This window comes from Bos indicus x Bos taurus, chromosome 7 (assembly GCF_003369695.1).
Source record: "Bos indicus x Bos taurus breed Angus x Brahman F1 hybrid chromosome 7, Bos_hybrid_MaternalHap_v2.0, whole genome shotgun sequence".
NCBI classification, from domain to species: Eukaryota; Metazoa; Chordata; class Mammalia; order Artiodactyla; family Bovidae; genus Bos; species Bos indicus x Bos taurus.
In genome coordinates, this window is record NC_040082.1 from 64,317,731 (window position 1) to 64,330,492 (window position 12,762).

Here is a 12,762-nt window from a genome sequence, read left to right on the forward strand (position 1 = left end):
GGCGGACTCCCCTGGCCAATATGCAAGACCAGCTCCCTCCCGCAGGCTGAGCAGAAAGGGGGAAAAGTCGACTCTCAAAATCCCGGCTCAAACCTTCACCTGGCGGGACCCGGGGAAACTCCGACCAGACCCCGACTAAACCGAGATCAGGCCCAGCCCTTCGAGTGTCAGGTGGGAAACTGAGCCCGGGAAAAGAAGGCGCGTCGGGGCCAGGCCGGGACCCTCAGAGACTCCGTCCGCATGCGGCCAGGCCCCTCCTCCGCGCGCGCAGTCCCGAGGAGCGCTCTACGGCCTCGGGCCCCGGCCACGAGCCGCGCCGACCCCTGCCTGCGCCCCGAGGGAGGCCGGGACCCCTAGCCCGCGGGACTGCGCGCCGCCCCCTCCCCGCCGGTCCCGACGAGCGCCTCGCTTCCCCTCCCCCCTTCCCGCCTCCCCAGTCAGTGTCCCCGCCTTCCCCGCGGGCGACGGGCGGCGGCGGCAGCAGGAGGAGCGGGCCAAGCCGCGGCAGCCCGGTCCTTGCGCGCTGGGATGTAGCGAACCAGAAGGGGCAGAAGCTGCGCGCAGAGCCAGAGACACAGCTGGATCCGGGGCTCCAGTCGGAGTGAAAATCTAAGCCAGAGTCCGTGGCGAGCGAGCCCGGAGCCGAGGAGCCGCACGCGCCGCGCAGCCCGGGTCGGGTAAGAGTCTTTGAGCTAGGGGCGCTGGGTCCCTGCGGTGTTGGGGCGCAAGGAGGTGGTGGCCGAGTTGCGCGCTGTTCGCTCCGGGAGTAGGTGGGGTCCAGCCGGTGGCACCGGACTGAGCGCATCGCGAAGGCCAGGCGCCATCGAGGCAGCTCCAGGAGCTCGTTCCTGCGCCCAGCGCACAATCACAGCTGCCATCGTCAGGCACTACCTCACCTAACCGGCGGACCCACGCCACGCTGTAGCCCTGGGCACCCTAAAAGAGCAACAGTTTCGGGGGTGCGGGCCCCAGCCCTGCAAGGGCACAGCCCTGGACGCCCTTCGCAGCCCTTCGTGGTGGCGCGGACCGCCGGGGACCTCTGGGAGAACCGGCAAGCGAGAGGGCCGCCCGCCGCTCTCCGCTGCACCCAGGAATGGGGGCCCCAGAACGAGCGGAAGCGCTGGCCCCTCTTCACGCACGGGGAACTTTGGCCTTACTTCGCGTCAAGAGGGTATTTTTCCTAAACGAAACCGCTTCATTCGTTCGGTTGTTCGTTTGTTCGGGCAGCTATGATGTAGAAAAGCAACAGACATCGGCCAGAGCCCCGGCTCTCTTCGCGGCGCACCCCGAAGTCCCGCCGCAGTGCTTGGAGGCGCCCCCAGCCCAAAGCGGCCTGCCCTAGCCGCCACCGTCAGGCTTTTCCTTACCCTAAGAGAAACCCCAAGTGCTCTTCGCAAAATCCAATAAAGATATTCCCGCAGCTTCTCCAGGGTTTGGTTGTTGACGCAGGGTTCCCGAGCACGCAGCCGCTTCTCTAGAACCGGGTCTCGGAATTCTCAAATTGACCAGTCTCCTAAATCTGAGCTGATTCCGCCGTGGTTAAGCAGGGCCCCCGGCGGCCCGGATCGCAGAAATGGGAACCAACAGCGAATCTTGGTTCCAATGTTTTCTAATTTAGGAATTCCCTTAATCAAAATATTTGAATCCACTTTTCTGAGAAACCAGGGCTCGGGTATTCTCTTGGCAGCCCAGTGGCCTCTGACAGCCACGGGGGCCGGAGGGTGGCAACCCCAGGTTGCTGTCCACTTGGCAGAGGATACAGGTCAAGAATAATGACAAAAGCTACAGGCAGTGGGGGGCAGCCCAAGAGGTGGACTCACTGGCCTCCAGCCTTTTCCTCAGACTGCTGTGGAAGCCCTCACCTCTGTTGAAAAAGGAAAAGAAGTTGTCTGGGGTGTATAGACCCGGTGCCCAACTCTAGGATGTTGAGGTGGCTTTTGTTGACCTTCAGGCCAGGCTCAGCGTGCCCTTCCATTAGGAAGGCAGCTGCTGGGAAGAGGAGACTGTGAACAGCAAAAGCTGACCCTCTGCTTCCCAGCTGTGTGACCAGCCACTGCCACTTTCCCAGCCTGCTCGTCCCCTGGCTCAGCCATTCTCAGAAACTACAGAGTGACCAGTGGGCTTGGGTGAGCTGTGAGCCTGGAGAGCGATGGGCTCTACCAGCTGCTTTCAGCGAGTTCTGAGTTTCGTGCTCCCAGTACACCTCAGCTGTTCTCACTGGGACAGGCTGGGGAACCCCAACTGAAAGGAGGTTGCAGGCTGGGGACCTGAAAGCTGAAAGGATCATTCCCAGCCACCTACCTGAGCGCCCCTTTCCCATCACCCAGAAACTGCTTTCAGTCAAAGAAACAATGATTTTTATTGGGGAGGGGGTGTTAGATCTGGCAGAAGGAGGTAGGTGGTCCCGGCTGCACTCCCAAAACTGGGTTTTCTAGTTTGAACTTCTCCACGGCCTAAGAGGCTTAGGGCTGGAATGTCCCAGAGAGTCACGGATGGCCCCGGAGGCAAGCCATGGCACATTCCTTTCCTTTTCCTAAAATCCCTTGATTCTGGTGCAAAGATTAGGACAAGGTACCCCTGTGAGTGGGTGGAAGGATGCCCTCCATGAGGACCCTCCAATCACCCTTCCCAAATAAAATGACTAAGCCATTCTTGGGCAGAGTCTGTTTTCTGTAAGCTCAGCCTCAGGAAGGGTCCCTGTGGTGATTATTTCAACCCAACAAGAGCCCAGGCTTCTCTGCTGAACCCAGCCAGGACTCTAAGCCCCAAATTTCCTGAAAGTCACAGAATCATTGCTAGCTCTGTGTGGCCTGGAGGGTTGTTTCCAACCCCAGTAAGCCCCCTTCCCTTCTTTCCTCATGTCCCATCATCTGGTGAGGTGGAGGCTGAAGCAGCAGTCAGGGATCACTGTGTCATGTCAGACTTGGGAGCTGTAGCACAGTGTAGGTCAAGCCTTGCCCAAGGTCACACAGCAAAGCCAAGGGAATATTGAGTCCCTGCTCTTACTCCTGAAAGAGAGCTGCCTCCTGTCTCGTGTGTGTGTGTGTGTGTGTGTGTGTGTGTGTGTGTGTGTTGCATCTGTGAGTGTGTGCAAGAAGCCCCTATTCTGCCCGGGATAGTGGCCAGGGGAGAGAGCGGCTGAGGAAGAAGACAGAGCACCCCAGGTCCCTTCTCCAGCCAGCACCCGAGATCAGGCCAGGGCCTCCTCTGGATCAGTTCCTCACCCCTACTCCTTCAGTGCTGACTGGGTCCAGTGGAGAAGACACCCCTGGGCAACCCCCACTAGTCTCAGCCCCTCCCTAGGGCTCAGGGCCCCGGGATATGGAGCTTCACCCGCAATAGTCTGAGGACCTTTCAGTCCACACAGCAGGCATCAAGATTTCCAAATATAGGGATTATTGTGACCGCTTGGAGCACTGCCAGAGGCTTGGATCTGGAGGGGCACACAGCAGGTGCTCAATAACTGCATTAAATGCATCAACAGTGAGGGACACAAGTCCCTCAGACTGAGTAGCTAGAGCTGCAGAGTCACAAAACAGTCCCCATCCACGGAACGCCTGACTCTTTAGACCCTCTGGGGAGTGTGAGCTGTGATGGCCAGCCTCTGGACGCCCAAAGGCAGACCATTCATTTCACGACCCCTCCCAGAGGAGCACTGTGCTTCCCACCTTGGCCTGACACTTGGTGGGCTTAGAACACACCCCTCTCAGCCAGATTTCGTGCCAGACAGCATCAGAGTTCTGGAGCTCAGAGGCCTGGTTGTGTGTACATGTATGTGACTGTATTCAGCACTCCCATGTGTGGGCACAGTATGTGTGTGTGTATGTGTGCACAGCACACCTGTACAGGTTCGCAGTACATATAAGTATGTGCATGCTTCTGTGACCCTGGCAGGCTGGGTGGCTCACTGTCCCATCGAAGTAAGGCAGCTACCAGGAAGGTAGCATGCGGAGGGGCACTCACTGGCATGGCATAACACCTAAATACATCCTGGAAAGGAGGTATTGCTCCTTCAGGAGAGTCAACTGAAAACTGTGGTCAAAGATGGGGCTGAGGCCAAATGCTCAGCAACCACTGTTCCCTGTGTCCATGAGCCCCTCCCCATCCCCTACACACCAAATCTGCTTTCTCCCTGGGGGTCTCAGCCTACAGAAAATTCCCTTTGGAGAAGTTGGAGCCACTCCCCCAGCCCAAACTCCTGGATGCATTCTCCTCTGGCCCCAGCCTCAGAGTTTGCCCGCTGTGGTCACAGGCACCCAGGGAGAATGGGCCGGCCCTAACGAACTGTGCTTACTCCCCAGGACCCAGAGCTGGGGGCCTTGGGCTGGGGCCAAGGGAGTGAGAGGCAGGCCTGGTTCTACCCTGCCCATGCCCTTGCCCCCACAATCCTCACCAAAGAGCTCAGCCTGGGGTAGAGACAGGTGACTGCCAGGGTGATAGGGAGCCAGGTGAGGGCAGGGACTGCTGAGGGTCCCAGACCCTGACAGCCTGCACAGTTAGCCCCAGGCAGAGATCCCAGGAGAACATTAGGATGCCCTGGGCCCAAGCGTGAGGCACTGGGCCTGGAGATGACCACAGTGCTTCTCCGGGCCTCACACCCCACCCCCACCACCATCCTGCCCAGTGCTGCTTCTGTCTAGTGGGGCACACAGAAGAGGGGCAAAGGGCACCCTGGGGTCCACCTGTGGCTAGAGGAACAGGTCAGGGCTGCACCCTACCATCCCAGCTGTCACCGATTTGCTCAAGACTCTGACATCTCAGGACCAGTTAACAATTGTTAAGCAAAATCCTTCAACAAACTTCAGTGAAGGAGGAGGGTTCAAGGAGGGACTCATTCTAAGGGATGGAAAGGGGAACGTGTTTGTGCTCGTGGAGAGCCCACTGGTGCTGCAGCTTAGCTACCGTTGTAGCTAAGAGAAGCTCCAAGACTGTCCTAGGCTTCCTGGCCTGCTGGCCTAGGTTTAGAAACTGCAGTCACCTGGCCTGTCGGGCCTGTGCCTGCCACACTTGAGAAGCCAAAGTGAGGCCCTGCGAACCTGCCAGGAAGAGGGCAGAGAGAGGCCCACCTTGTGGTGGCCAAGGCCGGGACCTGGCGGATTTGGCCAGACCGTTGAAGGTGCAAAACAAGGGGAGAGAAGAGGCTGTGGGGGCCTGGCAGGGCACTTGGGGTCTCCTGCTGCACTCGACAGCGGCCTGGAGCCAACAGAAACGTTTCGTCTGATTAGAAGCCATCGGTTCTATCCCAATCCCGGAAAATTGACTGCGGTGCAGAGGGGGTAGGCCTGAGAAGCAGCCTTGGGGGAGAGGGTCCAAGCTAATTAGGAGGCAGCATCCGGGGGCCCATTAGAGCGCAGGCTGCTGTCACTCAGCCTGGCTCGGGTCCCGGGAGAAGAGGCCGGGGAAGGAGGGGCCGCGGCCCCTCGACGAGGACGCCTTTGGGAGCTGCCGGAACGAGCCCCGGGCTCTGCCCCCGCCCTGGCGCTGACTCGCAGGCGCCCGGTCGGTTGGATCCTGCTCGGTGAACGTTCACTCATCCCGGGCTGTTCTCGCCGGGGGCTCGGAACTCCGAGGCGGCCCAGACAGGAGTTGATTTCTGAGCGAAACAAGTCATTTGGGGCTTGAGGTGGGCACGAGCCGCGCGGGACTTGCAAGCCAGATGCGTTTCTTTTGTGCGGCCGAGGGAGAACTCAGTGTGCCACCGGGGAAGGAGGGTGAGGCGCGGCGAGGCCGCGGGAGGGGGGAGGCGGCGGGAAGGTGGCTGCGGAGGGGGAGGGCGCGGGCGAGGCAGGCCGAGAGGGAGGGAGGGCGGCAGAGAGGGCGCGGCGGCGCGGGCGGCTCGGGGCTGGATTCCGCCCGCGCTCCCTCGCTCGCTCGCTCTCTCCCTCCCTCCCAGCCCCCTCCCACCCAGGCCCACCCCACCCACCACCCCTGGCGCAGGGACTGCTGGAACCTGGCGGTGCGCGCTGTCGCTTTAAGACAGACTCTGCCGGCGCCGTCCGGAGCCTTAGAAACCGGCCCCGGATCGGGAGCCGGAGCCGGGGCCGGGCGGGCGGCTGAGGCCCGAGCGGCGGGAGCGCAGCGCGGAGCGCGAAGCCGGGCCCCCGGGTCGCGAGAAACCGCTGCCGCTGCCGCCCGCCTGGCCCCGCAGCCCCGGGCGGCCCATGGGGCGAGCGCGGCGTCGTTGCGGGCGCGGGCAGCCCTGGGGGGCAGCCGCTTAGGGGCTGCGCTCTTGTCCTCGCAGGTCGCCGCCGGGGCGGCCGGGCGCGCCCAGCCCCGGCCCCCGGAGCGCCCGCCTCGGTCCCCGCCTTCATGGACGCCTTCAAGGGGGGCATGAGCCTGGAGCGGCTGCCAGAGGGACTCCGGCCGCCACCGCCGCAGCCGCACGACATGGGGCCCGCCTTCCACCTAGCCCGCACGGCCGACCCCCGCGAGCCTCTCGAAAACTCCGCCAGCGAGTCGTCCGACACGGAGCTACCAGGTAAGAGCGGCTCCCCGCGAGGCGCGCGCGGAACCACCCGGGCGAGCAGGGCCGCGCCCCGCAGTCGGGCTCGCTCTACGCTCCAGGAGCGTCAGGACCTTGCCTTTTCCCATTCTCCATCTGACGATGAACGTGGACATGGACGCTCTTTATGAAACGGAAATTTTAGTGCTTTCCCAAGGCGCTTCCACGCGGTCCCGTCGCTCCAACTGACCGGCCGATGCACGAACCTACAACCGGAAGGTCGAAATGACAGCCTCTCTCGATCAGGAGCAAATAGAGCGGGGAAAAAAGTTAGGTTTGCGCAACTGGTTGTCCAGGGGCCGCTGGAACCGAAGGAGAGGAGCAGATCAGAGAGGAATGGGCGGGTGGGCGAGAGAAAGTGCCCAGAGAAACAGAGTACAGACACCCCGACAGACTGGGCGACTGACTTGAGAGGGGCAAAGCGGGGAGAAGGTATGGCGGGCGAAATCAGAAAAGCAAACTGGGGGGCAAAAAAACAACAACCTTAAGTAAAAGGAAAAGAGAGGACAGCGAGGGCAGGCGGGCCAAGAGGCGCCGCCCGGCTCGGATATAGGACCCCTCAAAAGAAGGATCCCCGCCGCACGTGCGCCGCGGGAGCCGGGAGCCGCCAGGCCGCCTATCCAGGGCTCCAACTCGGCTCAGGCACGTCTCCTTCCGCGCTGCGTTTTTGTCCGAGCTCAAGCTTTTTTTTTCCCCCAGCAACCGCTGGGCCGGCGGGTGGGCGGCGCGGGCAGCAACGAGGCTAACCCCCCGCCCTGTTCGGGCTCCCGGGTCTCCGAACGGCTCCGGCGCTCTCGGTCCTAATTCGGCGGCGCCGCCGAGCTCCCCACTCCCCGGGCCTTGGGCGCCTCTTCTGCGTTCACTTCTTAATCCTCCGCTGAGTGTTTCTCTACGCGTTTGTAATCTCTATTTGTTTCTGTTTTGCATCCCTAAGTGACTTTCTCTGAGAGGTTCTGTTTGGTTGGTTAAAAAACAATCAACGCAGGACGGTACTTTTGTTTTCAAAAGTTTTAACCGTGGCCTTTGGTTGGTTTTTATTTTTAAAAGCCCGGAGAAATATATAATTACAGTTGCTCTTTAAAAAAAAAAAAAAGTCTATGAGAATAGATTTAAATTTTTAACTGTATATTTCGATGTAGAAAGAACTGCTATTCTAGGTACATTTTCAAATTAAAATTTCTACATTTTACAAGAGATTTTACTTATTTACAATAATATAAGAGATTTTAAAAAGTCAATCCAAAATGGCGCGTTTCTCCGGGGTTTTCTCAAAATCCACTTACAGTGGTGTTACTTGCGGAATTTGTTACCTAACTACAGTGTTGTATTTCCCTGGGATTTAAAAATTACCTGGGGAAGGGCATTATCCAGAAGGGGTTAAAAAAAAATCTATCTACAACACTACGTTGATGTTTTAAAAACCCCGGATAAATAAATGCCTGTGCCTGCCTGGAGCTTATAAACGTACAGCACTGTATTTAGTTAGTGTTTGCATGGAGGTTTCTGACTTCTTAATTTGCGTTTGCTGTGTTTCTATCTGCCTATTTTTAAGAGTTTGTGACCCTTTCTGTGTTTTTACCCATAGAGCTGTTAGCTTTTCTGGGATTCAGTATTTTGGTTTTAAATCCTTTTTCTTTATGTTTCAGTGTTTCTATGACTGTGTTTTGTGTAGCTTGAGAGAGGGAGCGAGACTAGAGCTCCCAGGTCACCTAGACAGAGCCTGTGGGTCTGGGCTGCCTGGCAGCCGCCAGAGGGATTTTCTGGGCCTTGGGACTTGAGGCCTGGAGCTAAGGCGAGAAACCGGCTGTGCTGTGCCTGCCCGGCTCAGTGGGGCTCCGGCTCCGGCCCGGGGAGAAGAACTTGCAGGCCACCGCCTGGCTCTGGCTCCACGGATCCCCTAGCTTCAAGCTAGAAAAGTCTGATCCTAGTTCAGAAAAGCAGAGATCTCCGATTTAGAACCCCCAAGAGCCCTAAAAACTGTACATTTTCGGGTGGCATCAACGTAGGGCTCCAGCGTGTGCCGACCGGTGAGAGCAGGCCCTGCCCAGCTGGGAACCTTGGTCCGCGGCTCCAACTCCTGGGCTTTGCTCCCAGACGAGCCTGACCAGAAGGTGACTACTGACCCACCAGGCACAGACGGGCTCTTTCCAGCGGGGACAATTCCAGGGCCCCTGGCGGGAGGGCGGACGGCCAGCGCTGACCGCGGGCGCTTCGGTGGAGCCGGGACGGGGTGCAACAGGGCAAAAGCCCGAGGTGACCGGCGCCCCACCCTGCCTGCTTCAGAAAAGGAGCGCGGCGGGGAACCCAAGGGGCCCGAGGACAGCGGTGCCGGCGGCGCGGGCTGCGGCGGTGCCGAGGACCCCGCCAAGAAGAAGAAGCAGCGGCGGCAACGCACGCACTTCACAAGCCAGCAACTGCAAGAGCTGGAGGCCACGTTCCAGAGGAACCGCTACCCGGACATGAGCATGCGGGAGGAGATCGCCGTGTGGACCAACCTCACCGAGCCACGCGTGAGGGTGAGCGCGGGGTGTGCGCCTAAGGGGACCCGCGCAGAAGGCTGCCAGCCGGCCCAGCGCAGACCTTGAAAGCTTAGACGCGCGCCTAGACTAACACTCTTTCCAACACTCAGACCTTCTTCCTCCCTCCACCGGAGGAGATTCCACCTTAGGCCCAGTCTACCCAGCTGCTGCTGAGCCGTTTGGTGCTAGCGCCCATCGGCTTTTGTCTCCTCGGATCTTTCTGACCCACATCCTACCTGACCCTCTGGCTTCACCGCAGCCCCCATCCAAAGGCCTGTGGCCCCAAGGGACGTTCCCCTGCCCAGTAGAGCCTAGAGCCCGCCCGGACTTAACCACCCTAATCTGTGCAGAGGATTCCCCGCCGCTGGGGACGTGGGGCCGCTAGTGCCTTCCTGCAAAAACGAAACGGAAAGGCAGATCCTGCCTGGCAGTCTTAGAGAGGGCTGGGAAGAGCCTAGGCTTGGGGTCTCAAAACTTCCTGGGTCAGTGGCTCCATCCGCAGTTGGCTAGTTCACAATCTCAGGATACTCTCCACCTGACTCTTTGTCAGTCATCAGCCAACCTGTAGCTGAACCCTTTCCATAATGACCTTTCCTGTAGGGCTGGGGTCAGGTGGGAGGTGGGGGACAAATCTGGTGGACAAGTGAGCTTCAGGAGGAATCCCTTTGGAGATCTAAGGTCTCCAACCCAAGATGAGACTGCACACTTGCTCTTCTCACCCCTCGCTTCCCAGTGAATACATGGCTTTTCTGCCAGAGCAGCAAGAGAGTAGTTTCTTCTCTGGGTACTGCAAACATTTAATCAGATATTGGGAGCACGTCCCAAACTAAACCAAAGTCCCACCAGGGCCACAGACTCCCTGCTATAACCTCAGCTCTCACCCCGCCCGAGTCAGGCTGGCCAGCCCAGTGGGGTAGGGAGAGAAGACAGCACTCAGTAATCCAGAACTCACTAATCCTGCCCCCCGGTTTACGGTGGTAGGGGTGGGGTGGGGGGAGGAATCAGGCAATGTTAGTGCTTGGGATGGAGAAGGCTGACATGCACGGATCTGGCAAGAAAGGTTGGGGGAACAGCCCAGGGCAAGAACTGGGATTTGGGAATAAAAGAGGTTCTTAACTGAATTTTGTGGGGAAAAGTAGAGGGGGAAAGCAGAGAGAAACTAGTAAGAAGTGAAAGGAAATTAAATATTTGCAGAAAAACATATCTGGCATATATTTAGGTGGCAGGAAATAAATAAGGGAGAAGCAAAAGGATCAAGTATTTGAGAAAAATAAAGAATCGACTATTTAAGAGAAAATAGTGAGGGTCAAGATATTTGGAAAGAAGGAAAAAACTAAATATTTGGAGAAGAATCAAAAGGATCAAAAATGGGGGATAACACAGAAAAATGGCCTGAGGGAGAAAAAAGTGGTTCAGATAGCGGGGTGGACCAAATGAAAATAAACATCTGGGACAGAAATGAGAATGTCAAATATTACCAATAAAGATGGAAACAGACTGAGGAATGAAAAATAGACTGAGGAGTCGCAAGATACTATATTTGAGGTTAGAAAACTACCTTTAGTGTTGGAGAGGAAAATGGACGGAGTATTTAGGAGATAGATAGGGAACCGTTTGCGGGAAAAGGCACAAGATAACCTGGTTGAGAGAGGAAGAAAGAAAACAAATATTTGTTATTAAAAAAACAAAACGAGGATCCGCCTTAGGAGAAGAAACCGGATTTAATTAGGGGAAGAGGATAAAGATCAGAAAAAAGAAAAGACTAGTAATATTTTCTGGGGACAGGAAAGGAACCATTGTGGGGAGAAGGCAGGGGCGCAAACATGGAAGAAAAGAAACGGTATTGGGGAGAAGGAAGCAGGTTGAGGCCTCGGGGTGGGGCGGGGGCGGTGGGGGCGCCTTCCCGCCCGGCAGCCCTGACCCTTCTCCGGTCCCCCTCGCCTAGGTCTGGTTCAAGAACCGGCGAGCCAAGTGGCGGAAGCGCGAGCGTAACCAGCAGCTGGACCTGTGCAAGGGCGGCTACGTGCCGCAGTTCAGCGGCTTGGTGCAGCCCTACGACGACGTGTACGCCGCGGGGTACTCCTACAACAACTGGGCCGCCAAGAGCCTGGCGCCAGCGCCTCTCTCCACCAAGAGCTTCACCTTCTTCAACTCCATGAGCCCGCTGTCGTCGCAGTCCATGTTCTCGGCCCCCAGCTCCATCTCCTCCATGACCATGCCTTCGAGCATGGGCCCGGGCGCCGTGCCCGGCATGCCCAACTCGGGCCTCAACAACATCAACAACCTCACCGGCTCCTCGCTTAACTCGGCCATGTCGCCGGGCGCCTGCCCGTATGGCACACCCGCCTCGCCCTACAGCGTCTACCGGGACACGTGCAACTCGAGCCTGGCCAGCCTGCGGCTCAAGTCTAAGCAGCACTCGTCTTTCGGCTACGGCGGCCTGCAGGGCCCGGCCTCGGGCCTCAACGCGTGCCAGTACAACAGCTGACCGCCCGGCCGGGCCACGCGGGCCGGCGGCCGGAACGGCGCCGGGGTCGGGGCCGGGGCCGGGGCGGGCGCGGAGGACCTGGCTCCTGAGCCGCCCCCTGCTCCCCACCTCCCCACCTCCGGCTTGATTTTGTGTTTGCTTCCCTGGACCTCACTCTACCCTCCAAAACGAGACAAAACAAAAAAGACGTCGGAGAAAAGTGCCGCGAAAAAAAAACGGATGAGTTGCAATTTCCCTCGGGATGGCGCGGGTGGTGCACGTTCGCTCGCTTGGGGCCCGGGTGGGCCACTCCGCGGAGGGGACGCGGCGCGGGAGGCGAGTGCCCAGGCCGGCGGCCCGGAGGAGACGCCCCCCGTAGCCCGCGTTCCCGCCGCGCTGGACCCAGACTGAGCAGCCGCGCCTGTGAACTGGAGCGCGGAGCCCAGGCAAACCTGGGCCCCGGCCAGGTGGGAACCAAGACGCCCCCTCCTAGCTAGGCCCGGCTGAGCATACCTTATAGCTCGATCCGGATCCAAGTTGGAGCGGGCGTTGCGCCGGGGATGATGGTACCCAGCCCAGGGTCGGGAACTCGCCGCGGAGCCGTACTAATGGCCCCGGCGCGCCTCGAGGAGCCCTCGCCTGCCCCGTGCCCCGGAGTCCTATTTTAAGGCCAAGGAACGGCAGCTGGCGGTGCGGTCGAGGCGGGAGCATGCTGAGTGCTTGTCTCCAAGCATCCCAGCCCCTAAGCTTCGCCGCAGACCCAGGCCCTCCGCTCGGCTCCCCCCGGGCCTAGGAGAGGGCCCCCCCCTTTCCCGGCGAAGAGCCCCCTCTTCACCGCCCGCCGTGCAAGAGTCGAGCCGGGAGAGCTCGGGGCGCGGCCAGGGCCCCAGCCGCGCCCACTTTGCACACCCGCTCTCCGGCCCGCGCCCCTGTTTACAGCGTCCCTGTGTATGTCGGACTGACTGTATAGAATTATAAATCTGTCTATATCGACTTGTCCATGTACGTCTATTAAAAACCATAGTACGAGCGTGCTAACCGCTGCCGAGCCCTGACTGCTTCATTCGGCGAGAAGGAAGGTGGGTAGAAAGGGAAATAGGTCCCCGTGGGCTCTGCTCGTAGGAGGGAAGAGCCGAGGCCGACCCCGCCAGAGGACCCTACCCCTACGTCCCCGCCACCATTCCTGGCCTGTTCAGCCCAGCTCCCTTGAGGGCGCGGTTGGGCGCTACCAACTCCCTCTCCAAGCGCGCGCGCGCCCCCCCCAAGCAATCGAC

General features: G+C 59.2%; 1 protein-coding gene across 1 annotated transcript; it reads left to right on the forward strand.

The window, feature by feature from the left end:
- The first annotated feature begins 5,975 nt into the window (after positions 1-5,975).
- PITX1 (paired like homeodomain 1) lies at positions 5,976-12,526 on the forward strand. The gene is made up of 3 exons (XM_027546458.1): positions 5,976-6,478; positions 8,786-9,018; positions 10,967-12,526. The coding sequence occupies exons 1-3, from the start codon at positions 6,310-6,312 to the stop codon at positions 11,507-11,509; spliced, it is 945 nt and encodes a 314-aa protein (XP_027402259.1). The 5' UTR covers positions 5,976-6,309; the 3' UTR covers positions 11,510-12,526.
- The last annotated feature ends 236 nt before the right edge of the window (positions 12,527-12,762 follow it).

Excerpts from the sequence above, each read along its gene's own strand:
- PITX1 (XM_027546458.1), top strand. The coding sequence starts at position 6,310 with ATGGACGCCTTCAAGGGGGGCATGAGCCTGGAGCGGCTGCCAGAGGGA. Across the intron at positions 6,479-8,785 it reads GTCCGACACGGAGCTACCAG|AAAAGGAGCGCGGCGGGGAA; the intron begins GTAAGAGCGGCT and ends TGCCTGCTTCAG. Across the intron at positions 9,019-10,966 it reads TCACCGAGCCACGCGTGAGG|GTCTGGTTCAAGAACCGGCG; the intron begins GTGAGCGCGGGG and ends CCCCTCGCCTAG.